This window comes from Epinephelus fuscoguttatus, linkage group LG15 (genome assembly GCF_011397635.1).
Source record: "Epinephelus fuscoguttatus linkage group LG15, E.fuscoguttatus.final_Chr_v1".
Classification (NCBI taxonomy): Eukaryota; Metazoa; Chordata; class Actinopteri; order Perciformes; family Serranidae; genus Epinephelus; species Epinephelus fuscoguttatus.
The window spans coordinates 26366889-26392901 of record NC_064766.1 but is presented as its reverse complement, the minus strand read 5'-3'; the positions used below and the strand labels follow the sequence as shown (position 1 = coordinate 26392901).

The window sequence follows — 26013 nt, the reverse complement described above, 5'->3', positions numbered from 1 at the left end:
ATGCGCAGTGTAAAACAGCCGCGTGTGGATGTTTTTAGCTGAAAAAACGTGTGCTCACATTCACCGGCTACAAGAAGCTACATCTGCTTGTAATTTTTGGGTACTGCAACACGAACCATGGCAAAGACAGACGTAAGGACTACGTTACTTTACATTTAAATAAACCAGGCTCCAACGCGCGCTGAGTAGATTGTTTCATACTAACTGCTGTCTGGTCTTATTAGCTGCAAACTAACAAGCTAACTGTTGCTTAGCATGTGAGTACTCATTCATAGTGACGGTATTACACGTAACTCGTCATTATAAAATAGTTCTCAGTTGACTTATCTGGTTAAATAAAGGTAAAATATGTACACTCGTGTAGGGCTAATTTATTGGTCGACTGGTTGACTAGTTGATCGACAGAAGTTACCTTAAAATCAGTTTTGATAAGCAGTTGAAAGTTTTAGTTATCAAGGCATAATACCAGACCTAGTTTAAGGAGTTTGAGAGTAGACAGAGCAGACTCTACCTGTTAAGGAGACTCAGGTCCTTTGGAGGACAGGGGACACTCCTGAGGACCTTCTATATGACTGTGGTGGCAGCAGCCATCTTCTATGGAGTGGTTTGCTGGGGCAGCAGCATCTTGACAGCTGACAGGAAGAAACTCAACAGACTGCTAAATAAGGCCAGCTTTGTCCTGTGATGCTCCCTCGACCCGGTGGAGGTGGTGGGAGAAAGGAGCATGATAGCCAAGCTATCATCCCTTATGGACATCATGTCCCACCCCATGCAGGACACTCTTGACAGCACTTGGCAGCTCCCTCAGTGACAGGCTGCTTCACCTGTGGTGTCTGAAGGAGAGATACTGCAGGTCCTTCCTGCTGTTGTCAGACTTTATAACCAACACTGCTCCCACAGTAGACCACACATACTAAAACCATGGACATTCAATCATTGCTCATGTGCCATATCTGTATTTGGATAAACTGCAAATTTCCCCACTGTGGGACGAATAAAGGATAATCTTATCTTGTATTAACTACATTAATAATTTGAATATTTTGGTTTGTCAGACAACACAAGTGATTGGAAGACATAACCTTGGGCTCTGGGAAATGGTTATGGGCATATTACAGTGTTTTAAGTGATGTTAAAGAGAAATCTTAAACAAAAAGACAATTCAATTAATATTGTAAATAAAGTTGGGTTGCAGCCTTGCTCACACGAACACACAGTCACACAGGGTCATAACTTGACAAACGTATTTGTCTTTTTCAGGCTAAAGAACGCAAAAGACGAAGCAAAGCTGTCACAGATGAAGTTGTAGAAGAAGAGGACAGCGCTAAAACTGGTAAGTCATTTCTTTTAAACAACTGGGAATCTACACTAAACATGACTGTTTGGATGTAATAAAGACAACATTAAATCATTCATGGCTGTTTCAGAAGGACAGACAGAGACTCTGTCTCCAAGACAAGAACAAGTCGGGACAGAAGAGGATGCTCCCAAGGAGGACCAAGATGAAGATGGTATTGCAAACACATACACATGATGTCTGATTGAGAGTCTGAGCTGTGCCAGTAACAAAGCTGCATCTTTAGATTCTCAGATGGACACTGTCATCGAAGTTAAAGGAAATGTGTCAACTGTGACTGTATCCTGGGACCAGAAGACAGCAAAGAAGACCAACGGAAGTGATCAGATGATGGATAGTGGTAAGGATGTTTACAAGAATCAAAACCCACTGTTGCATCACATTCTTCTTCTTCTTCTTCTTCTTCTTCTTCTTATTTCTGTGTTCAGAATTACATGTCTTTAATCATGTATGAATTACACTTACTGTCATTTGTTCCTAATCAAATGTGTTTCTTGTCATTTAAGTTTAAAATGTAACGTTAGACTGTATTTAAATATTTGTGTTGAGACCAAAAGTGGCCGTGCATTGTTCAGTTTTAAAGTGATGCTCCATTTCCTTAAAGGGTGACTTTGGCATTTTTTTAACCAGGACCTGATTTTCCCACGTTTTTGTGTATTGAGAAAGACTGCCGTGGTCAGCTGCAACGAAACAGGTTGCAATGTAACCACATGGGGAACTTGGCAGTCAGTTTACACCACATGGGGAATTTTACAGCTTACATCCACTAAAAGTGCTTGTTTGTGCCACTGGCAAACTCAGATTGTTATTCTCAGTGTCTGAAAACATTATGGAAGGATCCCTACAGAGATAGACCTTTTTGTCATAGAACAATATCCTTTTTGTTTAACTAGAAACCCATTGCCAAACCCACCAGACTACATTTAAATTAACAATAATTTTATCATTGTAAATCCCACTTTGTTCAAAGTTGACAGAAACAAAATAAAATTCACAAAAACTGTCTGTGTCATCTTTCCACTGTTCTAACAACCACTAACTCTGGTTTGATTGAAACAAACCATCAATTTGCCCAGTTAGATGTGAAAATAGGCTGGCTCTATGCACGTTAAAATGAATTTGAATGAAGTCTGGTGGGTTTGGCAATAGCGATTTTGGGGCCGTTTCTGGTCAACAAAAGTATCTTATTCTTTGACAAAAAGGTCTAACTCTTTAGGGAGCCTTTCCATAATGTTGTCAGACACTTTGAATAACAATCTGAGTCATTCGGTGCCAAAAACAAGCACTTACAGTGGACATAAATTGATAGTGCCAAATGTCCTGAGAGGTCACATTGCAGCCTGTTTCGCCGCTGCTAACTTGCTCAGTACTGGACCAGTTTCAAAAATTGCTGTTCTCATCAGTTCCGTAGATGCAAAACATGAAACATAGAGTACAGGCTAAAAAAACACTTGAATTAACCCTTAAGCTTGAATGGAGGCTGCAAAGAAAATGGCATTACTGGTTTTTAGTCTTTAAATTGAATCATGACTCAGAATATCTCTTCAGCTGATGCAGTTGGCTCCACAGAGGACGATCCCAATGAGAGTGCAGAGACAGAGATGAGGCAAGAGATCCAGGAATCTGGAGGTACTGCAAATACGACACCACACAAAAGTGTCTTAGTGAAAATCTGAGCGGTGCCAGTGATAGTGCTTTCTCTTTAGAATCTCAGATGGACGTTGTCACTGAAAGTACAGACAGAGTAACTGAAAGCCTGGAAAAGGAGAATGAGGAGGGAGAGAACAATGATGTTGAAAAGGAAACCAGTGGAGGTGAAGAGATGATTGTTGAAAAGAAAGCAGGTAAGAATTTTCAAAGAGTGTCAAGTAGTTATTTATTCCTGTCTCTGTCCTACTCACACAAAATCATCACAACTTTTCACAGCAGCAAAAGATGTGTAATGGGGATGTGTCTCCTCCTTGTGGCACTGTAGCAATGCACCTTGCACTATGCACAAAATGTTAAACTCTAAACTGTGATTAAAATTGGCAGTATGTGCTGTGGCTTTTAATGTTCTACCAAATTGTCCTTGGAAAGGGAGTTTTTCATGCTCTGCAGCCTTCAGACACTAGGAAGTCAGTCTATCTGATTTTACCAAAAAAGTAATGCAAGGTTTCACATTTTCCACAATTTGTTAAAATGTCATAAAAACTGCTTATAAATGGTCTGTCAACAGGTAATTTTGAGACAAGATTGTCTCGCTGTAAATACTACTGTAAACATTTCTGTAATATCTGAGACATAATTTACCTGATCCTTGTGAAATTAATTTCAGAGACAAAGTAGGGCTGCACTTTTTTTTTTTAAATATTCAATTTTGATTTTGTCTTCCCACAATTATATAAACATGATCAACTGCAATATTGACATTTAAAATGCATGCTCCTCTTACAGAAAACTCTAAGCACTTGCTAAATGGCAGCTGTCATGTCGCTGTGTGCACACCCCGCAGCAGCAGCTCTTGAAAAACTTTCCTGAACATTGTGACTGCAGTTCAGAGTAGGAGACTGATAGAGAACAGAGAGCAGACAGGCAAAACAAAAATTAGATGTACCCAGGTGTACCTAAGTTCATGTTAAAATGCCAAACTTTAAAGCAAAAATAAACATGTTTACAGCCTAGTACAGAAAGTGGTTTGGTCTCTATAGCTAATTTCAATATTCATGACAACTATACAGGGGGTGAATTTTTATATAACTCACCTGTTTACATTTAAAAGGTACACATATTTAAGGGTGGGGTCGCTTGAATGACTATCTGTGAGGTGTCACCACAGCCCGCGAGTCAAATCCTCCCTCTTGTCAGATACAGTCACTTCTAGTGAAAGCAGCGCTCTGTTTATTTAAATGTCAAGTGCAATAAAGATATTTTGTCCCCAAATTCAATGAATAATCGTGATCTCAGTTTTGGTCATAATAATTGGGATTATCATTTTGGCCATAATCATGCCGCCCTACGTCAAAGATAAATGTAAATTACATCTGAATCTTAGTGATGGGCTGGTAGGACTGAAAAAACAAGGAGAGAAAAGACCCCTACACTCCGTCTGCCATTTGTGCTTAAGTTTAGTTATGACTCAGTTATAACATTTTCTTTCAGTTGCAGCAAAAAGGAAACTGAAGGCACGCTCTACTGCTGAGACCTCCGCATCGAAGAAAACTAAGGTCATCAGTGAAGGTATGACGCTTTCAAGACAAAGATTAATGAGGCAGATTATGTATCATGTCTTGAAAAACAGCATTAAGTCTTAATGATGGGTGTTCAGGACCAAAAAAGTTAGGAGAGACAAGATTTCCTGCACACCATCTGCTATTTCTACTGACTTCTTTTCTATCAGTTGCAGTAAAAGGGAAACAGAAGAAACACTCGACTGCTGAGACCTCCCCATCCAAGAAAACCAAGCCCGTCAGTAAAGGTATGACACTTTCAATGCTGTTGTTCAATGGGTGTGTAGGACCAAAAAAGGGGAGACAAGATTTCCTGCACAGTCTGCTATTTGAATTGACTTGTGTTTTGTATTTATGACATAGTTAAAACATTTTCTTTCAGTTGCAGTAAAAGGGAAACAGAAGCAACATGCTGCTGTTGAGACCCCCCAACCAGAGAAAAAGAAATGTATCAATACAGGTATGAACTTAAAATAATACAGAAAGCTAAATGCTTTGTTCTTTAAGGTGCCTGATATATTTGTGCCCTCACACATTTAACTGTCTTATTTTGTTGCAGGTTTTTGTCTTTATGTTGGCAACTTGGATAAATCCAAAAAACGTGCAGAAGTTGAAGATTCGTTAGCAAAGTACCTCATGACACAAAGTGTCCTGGTCAATGGCATCAGAGTAGATCAGTCCAGGTGAGTTTGTTCTTTAACTTAGTTTTTATTGTGAGGGTGCTGTGGGCAGGACATCGTACGCTAGCATGGATCTCATGGTCATGGAAACCCCGGAAAGGACGTGGAATTAGAGGAACTAAATTGTTAGAGTAATTGTCCGTGGATAACCTTCCGTGTAATGTAACATAAACGTGAAATTATTTCCTGTAGCTGTTAGGTGACATCTGGTTTACCGTCACGCAAAGGTGTGGACTTGAGTCATATTCAAGTCACAAATTCCATGGCTTTACAAAATCTGAAAAGACTTAAGACTTGACTCGGACATTAACACCAATGAGTGGTGGACTTTTGACTTGAATTAAATACTTGATATCTTCCCCCAGGCCCAAAGATTAAAATGTATGATATTTAACAAACAAGATTGTTTTACTGTGCAGTAGTTAGAAAAATGATATTGTTACCAAAGATAATTTTGTTCGCAAATAAAACCTACCAGCGGTCAGCAGAAAACGAATTACATTATGTTAAACTTGCAGATCAAAAATTACAGACAGAGACACAACAAATTCCAAATTCATTTGACGTTGCACAAAGAACGATCAGTAGACGCTAATGTTAACACAGTAATCAAATATGTTGCTAACGTTAGGTTAACAACTAAGTAAGGTTAACAACTTAAATCTTCTAAAAATGGCATTACATTTGGCGAAGAGCATATTATGACTTGTTCAAGACTGGAAACTCAAAGTTTAGGGCTTGGGACTTGTTAGTATTGACTGGGGATTTGATTCGTGACTTGCCTGGCTTGATTTGACGCTTGAGTGCAAAGACTTAAGCCCAGTTCAGACCAAAGATTCACTACGAGACAAAACAGTTTTAGAATGTTGCAGAGAAAAGTTGCAGAGGTGTGGACTGGCTGGTCTGAGCTCGACTCAAGCCGGCTGATGGTGTCACATGCTAGCCTGGTGAAACCATCCTGATCTCGCGAGCTCACATTCCATTTCGCTCCGCAGATCAACAGCCAGTCGACTTGTAGTGAAGTCTGCTGGTCAAGTCAAAATGACCACAGAGAGCATGTTTGCTTGCTGCAGTCGAGTTTGAATGTGATATGTTTAAATAACGCCAGGCAAGTGGGGCAAGATAAATAATGTGATAGTGTGATTCAACGCTTCCATACACGTGCCTCACACTATGTTTAAATGTTACCACATTTGTGAGATGTTGACATGGGTTAGGACGCTCAGTTGTCCCTTGAAGCACCAGTGCACACTTCAGTTTTGTTTTAACTGTTCTGAAAGTAGAGCGTGGTAGTTCGAAGGTACGGAGCGGATTAACTTATGGGCCAAACTGTTGACTGTCACTCCTTGACTCTGGTAGCTCTACTGCTCCCTGTCTGTGGACCACCTATGATCATTTAACATTTGTACTATACCACATAAGTACTATACAGTTCTGTTTGTGTTATATATTGTGAGTGGTCATGGAAATTTCATTATGGGTCCTTGAGAAGTCATGGAAATGTTTCTAAAATTTGTCACTTGACATTGATTGTCTCATTTACTTGGAATGAATGTTGCTGCTACTTAAAATACTAAATTAACTCAAAGGTAATGTTTTGCTGTTGTAGAAAATTTGCATATGTAGATTTGGCCTCAGAGATGGACTTGACCAAAGTCTTGAAGTGTAATGGAGAAATGCTGGATGGCAATCCAATGGAGATCGCCAGAGCAAGGGCCGTAACTAAGGAGACTGTGAAAGCTTCAGTTGAGGACCAAAAGGGTAACTCAGCTGAATATAACAGTTTCATTACACATTTAAGTTCTATGTTTTTTTTTCTTTATTAACTGCTAAAACAATGGACTAATGACGAGATGATCTGAGAGTTTTTAACATTACAAAGTCCAAGGAGATTGAAAAAGATTGAATATCTGACTTGAGGACTGTCCTGATTTCAGAAGCCAAAGATGGAAAATGTTTGTTTGTGAAGAACATCCCGTACTTGGCAACAAAAGACGACATTCTCAATATCTTCCGCACGGCCGTCAACGTGAGGTTCCTTGGTGGAACTGAGAGGCCAGAGAAAGGGTGAGAGTTTTAAAAACCTGCATCAAACGGACAGTTGCATATTGTTTGGAGATATCAGCTGTAGAGATGTCTGCCTTCTGTCCTATATAATGGAACTAGATGGCACTTGGCTTGTGGTGCTCAGATTGCCATTTTTGGCGTATTGAGCACCACAAGCTGAGTGACATCTAGTTCCATTATACTGGAGAGAAGGCAGACATCTCTACAGCTGATATCTCCAACACTCAGCAACTCACACCAAAACAATCTAGACTGATAAATAGCACTACAGGTAAGAGGAAAAATATGTATATTAGATTTTGGGGTGAACTTTCCCTTTGGGGTTCCCTTCATAAATATACAAATGTATGCAAAACAAGCGTTATTAATTATATTTAGTAATGCCATGGGTATGATGATTGTTAAAAACAGCAGTATGCATTTGTTTGATATTTGTAATCCATACTGAATGAAATGTCCTCTTTTTTCAACAGCGTTGCCTTTGTGGAGTTTCAGAATAAAACTATTGCTAGGAAACTATGGCAGCGAAAACAAGGAGTCCAGCTCCAAGGCAGAATTTTGAGTGTGGACCGTATTGGAGCAACATTCACTAAAGGTAAATCACTAGATATTTCATTTACTGTCCATACCTGTTATGATAGTATAGCTATTGAATTGTTCTCTTTTTTTATCTTAACATCAGTCAACTAAAGGAATACTCCGTCTGTTTCTTTAAATCTAGATTTGTAGATTACATGCGTTGACAAAAAGTTTCTCCTTTTTCTCACAGCTGCAGCTCCTCCAAATAAATCCTTATTTGTGCATAATTTGCCTCCTGATGTGAAAAAGAAAACTCTCAATAAACTCTTTCAGAATGCTACAAATATCAGCTTACCTAAGCATGAGGGCAAGGCAAGGGGGTACGTACATGTACACTGGCTTACTTGTTATTGTTTTTTCCCCAATGAAGAAACTATTCGACTAATCTCAAGAAATATCTGTAACCCTTTGCAGGTTTGCATTTGTCATGTTTGCAAATTTGGCAGAGGCTAGAAAGGCCTTGGAGTCGACCCAAAACGTAAAGATTGGCAAAAAGCTGATCAGAGTACAGTTTGCTGCAATGAAAGCAAAAGCAGAGACAGAAAAAGGTATGTGGGATTGTTTATGTCATATTATTCATGTAGGTGTTCCCTGTCATCTAATATTTGATCGCAAAATAATCTCAAGTGTTTCTAAAGTCAGTTTGAGTCATGATCATGTTTTCTCCCCCCTTTAGTCAAGACAACACTGATTGTGATGGGCCTTTCTGAGAAGACAACCGCAGAGACTCTTAAAAGTGTTTTTGAAGGCGCTGTGAGTGCAAGAATCAGTGTAGATAGAGACACAGGACTTTCAAAAAGGTGGGTAGCCCAAAGTTAACCTTTTATTGTCATAGTTATAAAGAGCTGAAGGTCCCGCTCCATTCCAAAATGTGTTTTTCCTCTGTTTACGTGCCCTAAAATGACTTGCAGAGTTTGTCACTCGAGAGGTGTTTTCACATTCCTCTACTGAAAGGGGTGATGTCAGTGCACTTCCCCAAAATCTGAGATTCAAATGTATCCTGGGCAAACTACATGAGGCACATCACTAATACAAATACTGTTTTTTTCCACTTTATGCTGGAAAACCATGTTAAACAAAATATTAATCATATCAGAGTAGTGTCACATAAATCATGTCTAGAGGGGGACTTAAATGTTTTTTTTAGTTATTCTGGAAGCCTGCTTTACACTGACTTGTGTCACATTACATGTTTCCCAGGTACGGTTTTGTGGACTTTGATAGTGAAGACGCTTGCAAAGCTGTCAAAGAAGCCATGGAGGACTGTGAGATAGACGGCAGCAAAGTGACTGTGACTTACGCAAAAATGCCTGGCGCAAACCGTACAAGACGCCCCAACAAGCCACGTCGTGGACCGATCTTAGGTCTGGCGGGAGACAAAGGTGGGCGGAAAAGCAGAGGCAAAAGTGGACACGGCAGAGGAGGTAACTCTTTGAGTCTAACTTGTGTATCAAAGTCTAATTGTAATTGTATTTTTCCAAATAGTTTGGCAAGGAATAAAATCTGATATAAATGTAGATTTTGAGCTACACTGATTATTGTGTATTTTTTTTATATTAACAATCGATTAAATGACCACTAATGATGTGAAAGGGTTGGTTATATTTATGAAAACAGAGAATTATGTTTTTCTTTTCCTTTTATTTCTGTAAGCTCCATAAACAGCACGAGACTGTTACTCAATGCCTTTGAACTGACTTTGGTTTTTGGCTGTTTTGGTTTGATGGTTTTTGAGTAAAAATAATATTTTTTTTGTTCCAGATAGAGGACTTGCAGCTCGCATGCCAAAGAAAGCTGTTAAAATGCTGGGAAATAACAAGTCCTCCACCCCGGAATGTCCTCCGTTCATTCCTCTGTAAATGAACCACAGGAGTGTTTCCTAAATGATCACAGCTACCAGTGGATGACAGAGTAGCTCGTGTGACAGTTAATGGTTGCAGTTTAAAACCTGTGGGTGACGTGATGAAGCGGTCGCAGTTGCACCAAAGCTGCCTGGTTAGGTTTCGAGGAAACATTGTGGCTTGCCTTAAAATAAGTTTGTGACATATATTGAATGACATACATTTACTGTTGTTAAAATAACCCTATGTTGACTTTTGGTTTCACACGGGACATGAAGACCAGTGTCCTGGATGAAAGTCAAGTGCTTGTTGGACTCATCACGGGGATGAAAATGATGTAATTGTATGGCTCCTGTAGACTTCATCGGACCTAATGGATCAAATTGTGATAGTGAAACGAGTCATTTTGGTGGCGTTGTGACGCTCAGAAAACTGTTTCTTATTTTCAGATGTCTCTTCCCCCATGTTAGTCTATGGGAAAAAATCTTTTTAGGCCCGATGGCCCTGAAATCATAGTTACACCGTTTGCCCACTATGTCAAATTAGCTTCAAGGTCCTGTGCATTTCCTGGTGGTCCCCCAAGAAGTTTTTGTTTTGTTTTTTTTTAACTTGTCACACCCACAACCCTTGCAAATTTGAACCGTTACACTAGCAGGATTTGATCCATTCTGTGTATGTTGTTTACCCCAGAGGTCAGAGTAATTTAAATTGAACTTTTTGCCTTCATGTGGCACTAAGGTACTTTCATAGAAATGAACAGAGCTTCTCCTCTAACACTATGTCCAATGCTTCATCTGCTGACCTCCTCCTTTGCTCATGTATTAATTATAATGGCCACTAGAGGTAGCCGCCTAACAAACAGTTAAATAGGGATAATAGTTTATGCTTGTGAAAATCATGGATGTATAAAGAGAACTGGATACAACGTTGGTGATAGGGTCCAGTTCATTCCTGTGAAAGTCACTCAGTGGCACATTGGTTCTGCAATCTGCTGACTGAGCCAGCGACCTCCAGTTTACTGCTCCATTAGTGTGATTGGGGATAAGATAATTCAATTGTGTGGCTCTGTATCCACTAATGTAAACTAAATTAGTATCCACTAACTCACAGACATCTCTTTCCCCATGTAAGTCAAAGGGAAAAAGTCTTTTTGGGCCACATGGCAACACGTGACGGACCCAGAAGTTGTCATTCCACTGTTTGGCCACTATGAAAATTGGCTCCTAGGCGCCCAGTAGCTCAGTGGGTAGAGCGGGCACCCCATGCACCAAGGCAGCGTCCTTGCTGCAGCAGCTTTGGGTTTAATTCCAGTATGCAGTCCTTGCTGCATGTCATCCCCCCTCTCTCTCTCTCTCCTTCATGCCTCAAACTGTTCTGTCCTTAAAGGCAAAAAAAAAAGCCCCAAAAATAATCTTTAACAACATAATAGAAAAAGAAAAATGGCTTCAAACCCCTGAATACATCCCGGTGGCCTGGTGAAGTCTCACTTGGTGTGTGCAAGTGTGTGAAATGTGTACAGTGCTGTTAGTCCTACCTGATTGTAGGACAGGAGACACCTTGTAATTTAATCTGTTCTATTTTGTACTTTAAATCAATAATTTCATGATTGTTATTAAAACACACGAAAGAACACTGACTTGTTGGTTAGATTTATTCCTGATATGAAAATAAAAATACCTTAAAACCACACCAGCTGTGTCTTTTGACTTTTGTTGTAACATCTGTGATAAAGTCCCAAAAGGTTATTCCAGGACTTGATGAAATCTCAGCCAACTCACACACTATTTCTTTTCTGCCACTGACCTGAAATAACACCAGTCCCACAGCTAAACATCCCGTACTCTCCAACCAGTGGGAGCCCATTACTAAATCTTGCATTGTTAGGCAGAGAGGCAGTAAAGAGGAGAATGGAGGATAGGCCTACATGTAGCCTGTCTCTCCTCTGCTTCTTGCACATGTTGCTGCAGCTCCCCGAGTGTTTAGTGCAGAAACTGGGGACCAAACACGGTGTCCTTTAGTGACCTCACATCCTGTTTTCCCCACTTCCTTCTGAATGGACCGGTTTGGGACGGTCCGGTGTCAGCGCAGCGTAGATCTGTGTTGTGTGGGCGCGTGTCTTCAGACACACGTGAAGATCCACAGTGTTGCACGGCTGCAGAGAGCACGCGGGCAAACTGGTAACGCAACGCTGCAGTCACCTAACTGACTATGTAAGGTGTCATGCATTGATAGAGAAGCGGAGAGGCATCGGTAAGTTAATGCACATGAGTTATTGACACGGTGTTTGTATAGATTGTTGTTGTATGTGATGTGAGAGTAACTGCGCTTCATCCTCAGTTACTATTTGGTGCGATGAGGTCCAGTGTTGTAACTGTGTGCAGGGACACGTCTAACTTAACGGTTTTCGGGTTTAAAGCGTGCCCTTACCAACATTATACCAACAGCACAGGAGCTGATCAGTGTCTTTAAAAGGTATCCACCTTCTGTGTTTTACTGTTTCACAACTTTGAATCACCAGGGTGTCTACAGGTCCTTAAAAAGTCCTGGAATGTCTTGAATTAAGTTTTCTTTAACATAAGGGTTTAAAAGGTCTTCAATTGTTGAATTCAGATTTACAATCACTGGACAGACCGAAGAACTGCAATATGAAATAGCATTTTTATAAGCACATTATACTTAAACTCACCCAAATGTTGCTTACTTGAAAAGAGAACTTCCACATGTGTCACACACACACATATATGATGTGTATTTCCATTGCAGGTTTGGTCGTAAATTTAACATAAAGTGGTATTAAAAAGGTCTTAAAAGTCTTTAACTTGGTTATATTTGTAGACACCCTGATTATGTAGGGTTTAATGGGATTTGCAGACACTTGTAGGTGTGACAACTCTAATCTGAATTTACATACACAAACACACACACTGCAGAAGTGCAGTATGGGTTCTGTGTAACTTTACTTGTGTTACATAAAGTGACTATAACTGCAGTTCGTTGTGTCACCCTGTGTTGTAGTGTGACAATAAATAATGAACCTTGAACCTTAAGCACAAAAAACAGTGTTTGTACTGGCTCCCTGAAGGCAGTATGTAGTGGAGGCACTTTTTGCAGCAGTTACAGTTGAGTCTGTGCAGATAAATTTGCTCATCTGGAATCTGTAATGTGTAAACTTAGGTATAAAGTGCTGTCCAGCTGAAATAGACAGACGGATGTAGGCATACTTTATTGACACAACTTTGAGAAAGTCTTATGTTACAGCAGCAGACTATTTAGGCATTGCACAAAAGCAGTAAAAACACAGTAGTACACATATTAATATATCTATCAGTGTCAATAGAAAAGAAATTCTCAGCAGTGGTTCCCAACCTCAGAGTCCTGACCCCACCATGTGTTGCAAAGGTTCACAGGGGCAACGGCATCATGACTTTAAGGGATATCTCAGAATTTCTTTCATTTCTGTTAAGAAAACTAAATGAAATTCCTATTTTTTTTTTAGTTCATTCGTTCATTCGTGTTACATAACCGGTTATCTTGTTGGGGTTCGCAGGGGAGCTGGACCCTGTCACTAGGCGAGAGGGTACACCCTGGACAGGTCACATAGAGACAGACAACCATTCACACTCACATTCACACCTACGGTCACCAATTAACCTGCATGTCTTTGGATGGGGGGTTTGAACTGGGAACCTTCTTGCTGCGAGACAACAATGCTAACCACTGCACCACTGTGCTGACGTTATTTAACTTTAAAATGTAAGAAAATCTCACAGCATAAAGGCACAATGAAGACCAGAACACAAGCTATGATCACAGAGCCTTCACTCTCTGCTAAACAGCTTCGTCCTGCATTAGAGTATGTGAGCTATTAGAACAATAAAATGATGACAACAATAAAAGACACTTATTGAATATGTAAAATAACATAATACAGACAGAAAATTGTCTGAAAGTGACTAAAAATAACAGGAAATCTCATCTCTAATATAATACTCACAGTAAATTTGCCCCCAATTCATCCAAATTGCACAAACTTCCTGCAGTTTGCTATTTTTCACTTTTGAAGCTGAACCAGTCTGAAAGAGAAAGCGCTCCAGTGTCTGTCCAGTAGGTGATGGAGAGGGTGGACAGGATTATGCCTCATTGATAACAGTTTGTTCAGTGTCCTTTTCCTCTCCACCACAGCTTTAAATGTTCCTGATTTGTAGTGGGGACCCTGCCTTAATTTCAGGATTGGATTGAAATCTGGACTCTCCTTTGGTCGCTCTGGGACTCTAACATAGTTGTTTGGAAGCCAGCCCTGCATAGCTTTGGGTTTATGTTTGAGGTCTTTGTCTGCCTGAGAAATAAATCTTATCCAAAGTCCCGGTAGGCATGCAGACTGCAGCAAGTTTTCAAACAGGGTTTCTCTTTATTTTTGCTGCAAGTGTTTTACTGCCTTATTTCCTTGAACCTGCGGTGGAGAAGCATCGGCAGCACTACGTGATGCTGCCACCACCGTCAGCCCTCACGGCGGGGGACGGTGCTCCTGGTTTTAATATGATGGGAGAAAAGGAGAAAAGCCCAAGAAGTGTTTTTTTTTTTTTTTTTTTTTTACTAAACTACCTCATACATGATGGTGCTTATTAAGGAGTCAGGTCGCTCTGACTGGGAGTCAAACATTACTGTAGGTGTGACAGTTATTGAACAAAAACATGTGAGCACAGTGCAAAGGTTTTCATGCATGACACCCTTTCTGCGCTGGATCATTGCCTAACACAACACCATATCACCTTAATGACTTGTTCTCACTCTATGCGGATAAGTTGAGTTGTTAGGTTATGCTCAGTTAAAATCCTACAGATCGGACATTACATTGAATATAGTCAATGCAGTCAAGCCAAAATGAGGCTGTACTTCAGTCTCCATCTTGAGACTGTTTTCTTGTTATCACCAGAGGCTTTGACCACAGTGCCTGTTCATGTGGCTGCCTTGAAGGTAGGTAGGTGTTGCGGTTCACTCAGGTTGTTACTTGCAAGAGATCTTCCCTCTCTCAAGCTCATTATTTACAAAGTAGATATGTTTTTTCCCTAATTCAGTCTTCATGTCTAATGCTATACAAACACACTCCACTTCTTCTGTTCATCTCCAGTGAGGAATAATGACCTGCTCTATACAAAGTAAATGAATCACTGACTTCCTCTCCCCGTTTGGGCTTTGTTTTTGCCTCAGAAGTCATAAAACTGAATTGACCGATATTGAAGTTGCAACATCTTTGCTGACCAGACAGAGTCGGCGACGTCTATAATAAGAAAGCCCAAGCCAAGTAAAGTAAAGTTAATGAAGTTGATCTCTGTTTCTTTGCAGCTGTTGCACTTCTGACAGAATGAAGACAAGAGAGGGGAAGATTATAAACCAGGGTCTGGAGGATGAGATGGTAAATATCACTTCCAATTTTAATGCTTCTTTCACCATATACTTGTCTTTTCTAATGAACAGTGTATCCTTAAACGCTCACCTTTTGTGTTGTTAAAGTTTATTGTGTGATTTTGAGGTGTTTGGAGGGAAATGGAGGATGTCAATCAAAAAACATAACTAGAGAATCAATAGTATGTTGCCTTTAGAGGACATAAGTCATTTGTATCAGTGTAGATTAAAATAAAAAGCAAAGATGGCTGAATTCCATTTAGCTGCTTCAGTTTCAGGGTCCTGGTACTCTCCATGCTGACTCACTGTCACACTGCCATGGCTTACTGGAACACTTGAATTTTTACTGTGACAAATCAAAATGTCTGCTTTTCAAAAGCTCTGGTAAAGGAAGACTTGGCAGATTTTCAACCAGCTTTGTATTATAAAAATGTGGGTAGTGTGTGTAAATTATCCGTGGTAAACTTCCCACCATCTTACCAGCAGCCAGATCTCCCTGCTCATCTCATATCTCAGATCCTCTCAATGATGTGTTTCGCTTCATCCGATGGGCTTTCGCTGGCTCTAGGGCAGTTGCATGAACTACAGATTGTACTTCCTTATTTTTGTCAAGAAAAACTATAAGTTTTCCTGTAAGAGGAAACTTAAGCAAAAGAATATGTATGATATGTATGTATGATAAAAAATAGTAATAGTAAATTAATCTTTTAACTCACATCTTGGGTGCATCCACTATGTAATTAGGGTCTGGGCAGCTAAACTGCCAGGACACTATTGTAATCCTAGGTATTCTTCTTCTTCTTCTTCTTCTTCTTTCTTCTTTCTTCTTCCGAGGAAATCATACTTCCCATGGGTGAAAACTCACCAAACTTTGCACAAAGGTCCATCTCCATGCTGCTAGATGCAATATGTGTATTTTCAGATTTTTGTTTTGATAACTGAATTTTTTTTACAAGGGTTTCAAATCTGCTTTTCCATGCACGGACGGCTGCTAAACCTGCACGTCTGGCTTAGTCAGTTTGTGAAGCTACACATGAATTGTCACTGACTAATTAGCTCAGTGAGATAGAAATTGATTTTTAGTCTCAGAGGTTGTGAGTTCAAGCCTCAACTGTTGAAAAAGGCGGATTGTGTTGCTAAATTCCTTAATGGCTTCCAATTCTTCTGCTTGTTACTCAGAATTGCCTAGAAATGCCCAGACCCGACCCATCGCTGCGCAGCAGCTATAATTTCTCTTTTTTTCTTCTTAACAACTGTTTAAACTCAGGAATCGTACAACAATAAACACAAAATAATCTGGTAACTTGAAGTAATACATCCAGCAAAGTAAAACATTATGAAGGTGAAAAGTCTATGTGTCACTCAGGTCGGTCCTCTCCTTGTCCTGCCTGGCATGTTTGGAGGGAGAAAGAGAGTCACAGGCACGAAGGGTGGAGTTTTATAATCTAGTGGGCACTGAAAGTCTGGTGCAGGTGGGGTGGAGACTTGTGATTTAACATAGACTTTCCGATATTAACTCCATGTCACCCAGACTATGTAATTGCAAAATGTTGAAACTTTGCTTTTGACCTTAAAGAAAATAATGTCCTACCAGTCTATGTCAGCTACCACCAGGAGCGTTTACTGGTCCATTGTGGTGCAGTGCCTTCTGGTAGTTGTAGGTTTTCTACATCTTGAGCAAATGCAAATGCCACAGCCTTTTGTCTCTGTTTTCTCTGGTCATGTAGCATCAATTTCAAAAGTACTGGCGCTTTTCTCCTGCTTAGACAGCCCATTTTTATGCAAAGATCTTTCCAGCAGTGAAATACTTATTTAATATGAGTATCTGCCCGTGCAGGAGGTGTGGGGTTACCAGCCCTGTCTGTGGAAGATGATCCTGGTGGGTGTAGGTGCTGTGTGCTCTGGGGGTCTCCTGCTGCTCCTACTCTACTGGCTGCCTGAGTGGGGCGTCAAGGGCACCTGCACACACACCTCGCTGAGGGAGGCACACACACTGCTGCTTAGGACTAGGGTAGGAGAACAGCAGAAATTGCTTTCTTTTTTCTATCCAGTGGATTTGTATTGCAATTTTTTTCTAGTTTGCTGTCTTCATATGAGAAATATATGATGCAGGAGACACGTGTAAATTCATCATCTGTAAAGTAGGAAATCGCTGTATTCCTCTGCTAAAACAAACACAAATTAGATTTACTGTACCTCTATATGTGTATGAATCTATTTCTCCATCACAGGCTTTTGAGCTCCCTCTGCTGCTGATCATAAATCATCCTGACACATGTTACATTCTTTGGCACACACACACACACTGAATTACACTGCAAATGATGAATTCAGTGTCATCTCACAGCCAAGGGAAAATGCACTTCTTTATATCATTAAACAGGATGAGTTCAGGCAGTGGTTTCGAGCCAAAGTACATGTGATGTCGGCGCCGGGGATGAAACCCTTTGACAGCTTGGATCTGCAGTCCATGGCTCAGCCGCCAAATGGAGACCAGGGCATCAGTGCTGCGCACAAGGAGCATCATGGGAAATTTGCCCAGAGACAGCCCGCTCAGGTACATCAGAGGAAAACTGCTTCTTATTTGTCATCATTTGTTGCTCGGCTATATTCTAGATTTAGATTCTATTATAAATCACTTTTTGAGTAATTGATTGGTTTTTAAGATATTTAAGTCTGGAGTCTACACTTTTAATTGGCTGGCTGAATCTGTATAGTTGTTACACAGTCGATATCTGACCTTCTCTCTCCTCTCTCTTAGATTCTCTACTTCACCCACCACAGCACCAAATACTACTGGAACGATGTCATACAGAACTTTGAATTTTATAAGTAAGAGTCCCACTAAAAAACATCGTATTTGTATTTAGAAATAGTTTATTATCTCTTTGCTTAATAATTTAGGGATTCAAGATATTTAATTTTTTCTTCTGATATCCAATATTTTCCGATATTCTACATTTTTTACTCACTTTGGCAAGTTGCCAACGCCGATACCTATATATGCACATATTTTTTCCACTTAGTCCACGTCTCTACAATAGTGGGATTTACATTATTGTTATGGCTACTCTTATCATGATGGCCCCACTGGTCAGATGCAGACATAGAATACAATGCTTTTCAAAACTGCGTACATTTTACTGAGCAAACCAGAAAACGAATTTAATTTAGATTACATGTAAAACATGTCTTATTTTGCTGTGGCTGGAGGAATTATGTTTTTCTGTCTGTCCATATGTCAATCCCTCTGTCCCGTTCTCGTAAATGCGTTATCTTGGTGGGAATTTCATTACACCTGGCGCAAATATCCACTTGCTTTTTTTTAATGGTAATTCAATAAAGATGTACAGAGTATTATAAACAAATGAAGAATTAGTAAGGACAAAAAGATAACCCCGCCCACCCATCAACCCAGGAACAAACAGAGAAAGCCAGACCAGTCAAAGGAAAACTAATAGACAAGAAAGTAAGAAAAAAATGAAAATAAAAAAATGTATAAAAAAATTATAAAAAAAAGTATAAAAAATAAATAAATATGTGGATATGTAAAAAAGGGAAAAATTCTGACAAATTAATCAACTTGTATGAGATAAGTAGGGGCGTATAGCATGTTTCATTACAATTTTTCAGCCTCTATATTTGCCACAAAAATTTAAAATTGTTTCCAGGTGCAGGTGATCCTTTAATTAAACAACAGATTTTCTCCAGTTGTAAATGATACATAAGATCCTTGATCCAGTGTCCATATGTTGGAGATCAAGAGTCCTTCTGTTTTCAAAAACGTGTTTTTGGCCATACCTCAAGAATTAATAAGCTTATTATGACAACATTTCACACAAATGTCTCATAGGATATTTTGATGAAGTGATGACATAATGTCAATGATCATAATGTTCTACAACAATGCTTTTCTGACCATTATTCAACATCATAACTCAGGAACAGAAGAGGAGACATTTGGTCAGATACTGAATTGGTGACACTAATCTTGGGTGTCCACTTTGAAACTGTGCTGATTGTATAGATCTTCTGTGCTACTGTGGGGAAGATGTGAGTTAGTTAGCCAAAAAACACATTCAATTCAATTCAAATAAACACAAGAAGTTTATGCTCTAGAGAAAGGCTCAGCACTCAGTGAATAACCTCCTAAGCCCTATGATAAGATATTATGGCAAGGCTTAACTATACAGACCAGTGAGCAGTGATAACGAACATGTGTTTGGGGTCATCAGGTGGGAACCTTCTTTCACCAGTGTTTCGTCTAGTTGGTCCCACGACACCTCCAGGAGGTTAGACAGTGATCTCTGGCGTCCCAGAGACACTCCCCTAATGCCAGGTCTCACTGCTGCCTGCACCAACCCAACAACCTCCTTTACCTTACTTACACATGGCTTTCTCAGCCCAAACAGCACTGCCACCTTCAACAAACCCAGGCTCCGTTCACGCAAGCTCCAGGTAGAGACAGTGCTGATACTACCTTTCCTAGCACATTCAATTATTCAATTCAATTATTATTATTTTAAAGTTTCATTACCTATATTATATGTGTCCGGACAGATGTAGATGTAAAGATGGACATTTTCAAATCAAAATTTCATTAACAGGCTTAGACAAAGCTCTCCTCCAGGAGACAGTCCTGCCAAAAGTCACAACCAGGACAAATGTGACCTGTTTCAGCTCATTGAAGTTGCACAATTAAAGCGTCATTCACATGTTCATTTCAGGCTGATGGCAGTTTTTATTTTAAAGCCGTTGTCAACAGATGCCGATGACATGCTGATATTTTCGTGCATCCCTAAAATAAACTAAATCATTTGCATGTACATCTGTTGCTCTGCACAGTAGAAATGAATGTGTGCAACTTTTCTAGAGGCTTGGAGGATGTGAAGGTGAGCTGTGCAAGCATCCACTCTGAACACAGCTCTGGGCTTTCTAAAACACTGCAGGACTACAGGTACATACGCATTTTTCATGTTTCCTACAGATTGGTCTCTCATCTCATTTACTAATATAGAAAAAAGTTGACTGTGGAGGGAACATCGGAACATGTACTTCCTCCACAGGCATGTGATCATCATCACTTACAAATTCCTTCTCTCATCAGGAGGTTTTTTTTCGGCGAGAATGAGATTGCTGTAAGAGTGCCGTCTCTATTCAAGCTCCTCATAAAGGAAGTGAGTTTAGAGCTCTTTGAGTAATATCACATCTGGCACTTCTTTGAGCAAACTAACAGCATCACTGTTAATCTTGTATGTCTCTGTCTCCATCAGGTTTTGAATCCTTTCTACATCTTCCAGCTCTTCAGTGTCATTCTGTGGAGCGCGGAAGACTACTACTATTACGCTTCAGCCATAGTGTTCATGTCTGTGATTTCAATAGCTACCTCACTGTATACCATTAAAAAGGTGAGTCATGCAGTTATAGCCCAACCTAATAATCTTAATAATCTTTCCAGAGATGTCTGCTCTCAGCATCCTGTCCATTTGTGTGTTTCCAGAAGTATGTTTCCCACTTTTTTTGATGCACTGTCTCTTTTATTCCAGCAATATGTGATGCTGCACGACATGGTGGCAGCACACAGCGTGGTCCGTGTTTCAGTGTGCAGAGGAAATAAAGGCATGTTTTACTTTGACTTTACTACTGTCACAGACCTGTCCGTCATCATTCAGGAGTGACTGATGTTGATGACGTTATAGTGTTTAACTTTTTTAATGTTGTGTATAATACATATTATTTTTCTGCTATTCTGTAATACATGAATCACATTATTGATGTCTCACAGTTTCCTTTCTTCTTAATGTTGTTTCTAGATATTGAGCAGGCCATGTCAACAGATCTTGTGCCCGGTGATGTCATCATTATTCCAGCAAATGGGATGATCATGCCCTGTGACGCCGTGCTCATCAACGGGGCCTGCATCGTGAATGAGAGCATGCTGACAGGTTGTATTAAATATTATATAAATATTATATTCTGCCCACACTGTACTATTGACCAATGCCCATAACTGATATAGCCAGCCAATGTGTCTTAGTACTTCCACTGCTGCTACTAATAATAATTACTGCATGAACTGATATAGCCAGCATCACAAATAATGATCCAACATGATATTTGGCTCAGATTATTTATTTTTTTCATGTCAGTGTGAACAGCACAAACGACATGAAATCTAATCCTTTTAATTCTGATTTGGGACTTCTGATTTGTGATATGTGGTCCTAGATAAGAAACAGGTCTGATATTTTGTAATGCGTCCTCAGGTCTGAGCAGTCATATAGGAATAAATGTGACTTTGGAAAGTCTTGTGGAGAGGCCCTGACAGATGTAGTTAAAAGTACCCTCTGACTTCCTGAATTTTCGGATTAAATCTGCTTCAGCGAAGCTATTCACATCAAGATCCCACCACACACACATGGACCACACATCCACATACACCCCTGTACAGAAGTTGCTCCACAAAAAGTCATGATTAAAAATTTGGCTCTTTTTCTCCACATCCTTGTAATCATCTGCTCAGGAGTTCACCGTCTTCCACCGTATATAAATGTATAGATGAGAGCATAAACTCAGACTATAGTGGCCTGGATGTTTACTTCTGTACGACAGTGTGCTGCATGTGACGTTTTATGAATATGAATAGAGCATCAGTTCTTCACACAGAATAAAACAAAACTGTAAAACTCGTTAAAGTGAGCAAAAGAAAGCATTTCGATACATCCCATGAGAACTTTCTTGGTTTGGTGTAACATTTCGTTTGATTAATTTTAATTATGGTTGTACAACTCTGCTGCTGTTGTTTTGTTTGAGGTGTGGTTTTCAGTGGAATTTTGGTGTCCATCCATCTTCAGGAGAGAGCGTGCCAGTTACCAAGACAAGTCTGCCCAGTGCAGGCGAGGACGCGGCTGGGAGCTACGATGTTGAGGAGCACAAGAGACACACCCTGTTCTGTGGAACCCGTGTCATCCAGACCCGCTTCTATGCTGGAGAACTTGTGGAGGCTGTTGTGGTCCGAACAGGTGACAGAGAAGAGAACAGCTTGCAGCCTTGGGAAAATAGCTGTGATGATTTAGGTGTAGGGCACAGACAGACCCCCCTCGAGCTGCACATACTCAGACACTACAAGTGATGACAAGAAAATAATCCAATGCCATGTGTCCCCACAGGCTTCAGTACAGAGAAAGGCCAACTCGTGCGCTCCATCCTCCATCCTAAACCCACAGACTTCAAGCTGTACCGAGATGCTTACCTGTTCTTGTTGTGTCTGGTGGGCGTGGCAGGGATCGGCTTCATCTACACTATCGTCCTCAGCATCATGAACAAGGTGTCTTTTTTTTCTGGGTCATGAAAGGAGAAGCTCAGATTTGATGTATTAAGGATTAGGGCTGCCCCAGACTAAGAATTTTCCTAGTCGACTATCAGTCGTCATTTAGGGCCATTAGTCGATTAGTCGCCCACTAAGTGACCAATGAAATCTTGCCGACTAATGACCTTTCTGGTCGACTAATGTTTGGTCCACTGTAAGGGGGCGGCCCTACTAAGTATGCAGCTTCTCTAAGAGCCTTTAGGACTCTGTCATCCTCTAGAAATCCTCTTGTATGTCAGTTACTGATGGTTCCTCCTCGATCTCATCCAGGTTCCAGCTAAAACCATCATCATTGAATCTCTGGACATCATCACCATCACTGTGCCCCCAGCCCTACCCGCAGCCATGACAGCTGGTATTGTGTACGCGCAGCGTCGTCTGAAGCGCGTCGGCATCTTTTGCATCAGTCCTCAGAGGATCAACATGTGTGGTCAACTGAACGTGGTTTGCTTTGACAAGGTAGTCCTAACCTCAGTTCGCATTTCTTGCAATGTGATTTTTTGTTAAGAATTCAGAGAATGCAGGTTGTATGGTGGAATCTAGCAGTGGTGTGCATGTTCACACTTCACAAGAGCGAATTCAAAGTTCAGTTCACACAGATAACATGAACTAGCTTAGATCCATGTCTTCCCAAGACTGATCAGATGCTTCAACTGGATGTGTGGTTTCAAATTAAATGTCAATGTGGCTGATGCTGGGACTTCAGTTGGCATAATTAGCATAAAATGAGAGGTTGTTGGAAACTGTAACTTCCTGAGTCCTCCAATTATCCACATGAATTAGCTTCAGCAGTAAAAGTGTTGTGTTGGCACGCCAGATGCCATAAAACCAGCTTCATATACTGTTGCGAGAGTAAATAATGCCTGTGTTCAAGTTTATAAGCTGGAACTGAACCTAAGGAACGAAAGCCCCAATGAAGACCTGCAACGATTTAATGATTAAGCCACTACAGTAGAACTTTTTAATATTTCCTTCCTTGTTTTTTATATCTTTTCTGAGTGCCTGGATTACCTTCCTGTCAAGCACATTCAATAAGCGCTCTCTTGTAGTGTGTCCGTGCACAACACTGGATTTCAGGTCTGTGTTCACCAGCGATCATTTCTCTGAGCCTGACTCAGAGTACGTGAAAATTAGTAATGAGGCATCCAAACCCACTTCCACTTCATGCAAGAAGAGAATGACTTCATAGCTATATGACCTTTAAAACCACAAATTAAAATGACTCATGATGTCTTGAGGCAGTGCTGTAACTTTGTCCAGTGAGGCCATTTGGCCGAAACACAAATGCTTTTAAATATGGTAATGCGATGGTATTGATTAACTTGGTGCTATAGTTGGAGCTATAATTCTGTGCAAGTTATTGTGGCTTTGAAATATCTTGTTAAAAAGCTTCCTATAGCTTGATATATTTCTTTCATTATATCACATCTTGTGAGCACTGAGTTAAGTTACTGTTAGTGCAAAAAGAACAATCAGAGTAGAGCTAGCACGGTTTATTGATTAGCTGATCGAGAGATAATTAACTGGGAACAATTTTGACAACGGAATAATAGTTTAAGTCACTTTTTATGTGAAATGTGAATATTTCATAGGTCTCTTGCTCGTCTGTAACATCTATCCATCCATTTTTGTAACCGCTTATCCTGTTAGGGGTCACGGGGGGCTGGAGCCTATCCCAGCTGACATTGGGTGAGAGGTGGGGTACACCCTGGACAGGTCACCAGACTATCACAGGGCTGACACATAGAGACAGACAACCATTCACACTCACATTCACACCTACGGACAATTTAGAGTTACCAATTAACCTGCATGTCTTTGGACTGTGGGAGGAAGCTGGAGTACCCGGAGAAAACCCACGCTGACACAGGGAGAACATGTAAACTCTGCACAGAAGGGCTCCCTCCTGGGATCGAACCAGGAACCCTCTTGCTGTGAGATGACAGTGCCGCAACAATGAGACAGCACCGTAGAGCAGTTCATCAAACATTCTTATACTCCTCCAGGCAAACATCACACCTGCCTTTCCATGCGTGTGTGTGATTTCCTGCCATTTTTCCAGAACTTGTTTCCCCATCACAATGTTTGCCAGGTCACTCTGCTCTTCGACTTCACCCCAGAGTCTTAACTGTCAGACATTTCTAGACCTTTCTGCCACCACACTATTCATTAATCTTACTCTCGTATATGACGTAAGGGACATGATTTCTGAAGCCATTTTTTTGTTTTCTGCTTCATTGCTGTAATACGCAGTGTCTTTAACAAGCATTTATCATTTTCATTTTAACATTAATTTGAATGTTATTTGGTTTACCTCTGAGAAGTTTGGGGTATTAGAATTGATTTCCTGCTCTGAGGTGTGATGATGAAGATTGTTACAGTCGAGGTTAGTGCTTTGTTAACTGTATATGTTTTGTTTTCCCTCAGACTGGTACCCTGACTGAAGATGGTTTGGACCTGTGGGGTGTTCAGAGAGCTGAAGATGGCAGGTAATCCTCTTTGCATTAGTTTCCTGAGAGAAACCGCAAACTAGATGAAAAGCTAAAAAGGATGTGACTGGCAGATGTTGTTGTAGGGCTCTTAAATTGTTAATAGCAAATCCTGCTGTTTTTTTCCCCTCAGTATTCTGAAACGTAACCTCAGATCCTCAGGTGGGGACTCTCTGGCTGTTCAAAGGTCAAACACATTTTTATAGACTCGCTTTTATGTGATGCCGTCTCTTTCTATTGTAATCTTGTTATTACTTTTATCGTTTTTTTATTGCTGTTGTTCTTTTTTAAGTAATTTTGTCTTGCTCCTGTTTAGCTTTCTGTCATATTGCCCCCTGAGTTTCCTGCTTTCTTTGTCAAGACACTTAGTAAACTCTGTTTTTAAAGGTGCTTTAGAGTGTAGATAAAGTTATTATTAGAGTCAATTAGAGGTCAAGACCTGAGGTTTGGCAATTTGACAATATATCAGTGAGACAATATAAATGTATCAGTCATCAGAGACTTTGGCATTATGTTTATGCTGTCGTAACAATATCTTTAACAACTCTGGTTAAGTTTGGTCAATGTGGGAAGTTAATCAGTGAGCAGAACTGCTTTATGGTTGGATTTTTATGTGAATGTGATGATTTGTCAGATATTTACTTTGCTAGATCCGCCAAAAACAGACATTCTTGTCCAGTTTGTTAAGGTTGAACTGATAGGACTCAAGAGCAGGACTCAACTCAGGTTCAGTTCAAATCAAAAGTTTTTAATGAATAAGGCCGGTTCGGTACACAGGAATGCAGTCAGACAAGGCAGAGGTATCCAAAAAACGCTAAGGCAGAGGCAGGGTCCAAATAACAGAACTAGATCATACACTCACGAGACTAACACTGGGAAAAAGGCTGGGACGCTTACAGAGAACTGAAAAGACGAACTGGCAGAGACAAAGGGATGCACACAGACTAAATACACAAGGGAAGGTGGGATAATGAGACACAGGTGACACTAATCAGGGCGGGGCAGGTAATCACACAAGG

The 26013-nt window shown here is 40.3% G+C and overlaps 2 protein-coding genes across 5 annotated transcripts in view; both read left to right on the top strand.

Annotated features, from left to right (window-relative positions):
- The first annotated feature begins 2 nt into the window (after window positions 1-2).
- Window positions 3-11422, top strand: LOC125902547 (nucleolin-like). Of its 3 annotated transcripts, none has more exons than XM_049598993.1 (18): window positions 3-132; window positions 1261-1333; window positions 1431-1511; window positions 1584-1697; window positions 2906-2986; window positions 3064-3201; window positions 4499-4576; window positions 4737-4814; window positions 4949-5026; window positions 5126-5249; window positions 6856-7007; window positions 7184-7313; window positions 7787-7908; window positions 8083-8212; window positions 8307-8440; window positions 8569-8692; window positions 9093-9316; window positions 9654-11422. In XM_049598993.1, the coding sequence occupies exons 1-18, from the start codon at window positions 118-120 to the stop codon at window positions 9749-9751; spliced, it is 1974 nt and encodes a 657-aa protein (XP_049454950.1). In that variant the 5' UTR covers window positions 3-117; the 3' UTR covers window positions 9752-11422. The 3 variants fall into 3 exon arrangements, with proteins under 3 accessions (XP_049454950.1, XP_049454951.1, XP_049454948.1); XM_049598991.1 differs by having other exon boundaries at window positions 4-132; window positions 1428-1511; XM_049598994.1 differs by lacking the exon at window positions 4737-4814 and having other exon boundaries at window positions 1428-1511.
- Window positions 11423-11636: 214 nt separating this feature from the next.
- LOC125902546 (polyamine-transporting ATPase 13A3-like) overlaps window positions 11637-26013 on the top strand; it is a 38267-nt gene continuing 23890 nt past the window's right edge. For both annotated transcript variants that reach the window (XM_049598990.1, XM_049598989.1), the window contains exons 1-14: window positions 11637-11983; window positions 15077-15146; window positions 16974-17147; window positions 17520-17693; window positions 17898-17968; window positions 20010-20093; window positions 20244-20313; window positions 20410-20544; window positions 20683-20755; window positions 20950-21081; window positions 21991-22158; window positions 22306-22463; window positions 22776-22964; window positions 24933-24994. In XM_049598990.1, the coding sequence (XP_049454947.1) occupies window positions 15096-15146; window positions 16974-17147; window positions 17520-17693; window positions 17898-17968; window positions 20010-20093; window positions 20244-20313; window positions 20410-20544; window positions 20683-20755; window positions 20950-21081; window positions 21991-22158; window positions 22306-22463; window positions 22776-22964; window positions 24933-24994 (1541 nt within the window). In that variant the 5' untranslated portion in view covers window positions 11637-11983; window positions 15077-15095. The remainder of the gene's footprint in view (window positions 11984-15076; window positions 15147-16973; window positions 17148-17519; window positions 17694-17897; window positions 17969-20009; window positions 20094-20243; window positions 20314-20409; window positions 20545-20682; window positions 20756-20949; window positions 21082-21990; window positions 22159-22305; window positions 22464-22775; window positions 22965-24932; window positions 24995-26013) is intronic.

Bases quoted from the DNA above. Each gene is read 5' to 3' on its own strand.
- LOC125902547 (XM_049598991.1), top strand. The intron at 4,577-4,736 runs GTATGACGCTTT...CTTTTCTATCAG, and splicing joins AACTAAGGTCATCAGTGAAG to TTGCAGTAAAAGGGAAACAG. The intron at 9,317-9,653 runs GTAACTCTTTGA...TTTTTGTTCCAG, and splicing joins AAGTGGACACGGCAGAGGAG to ATAGAGGACTTGCAGCTCGC.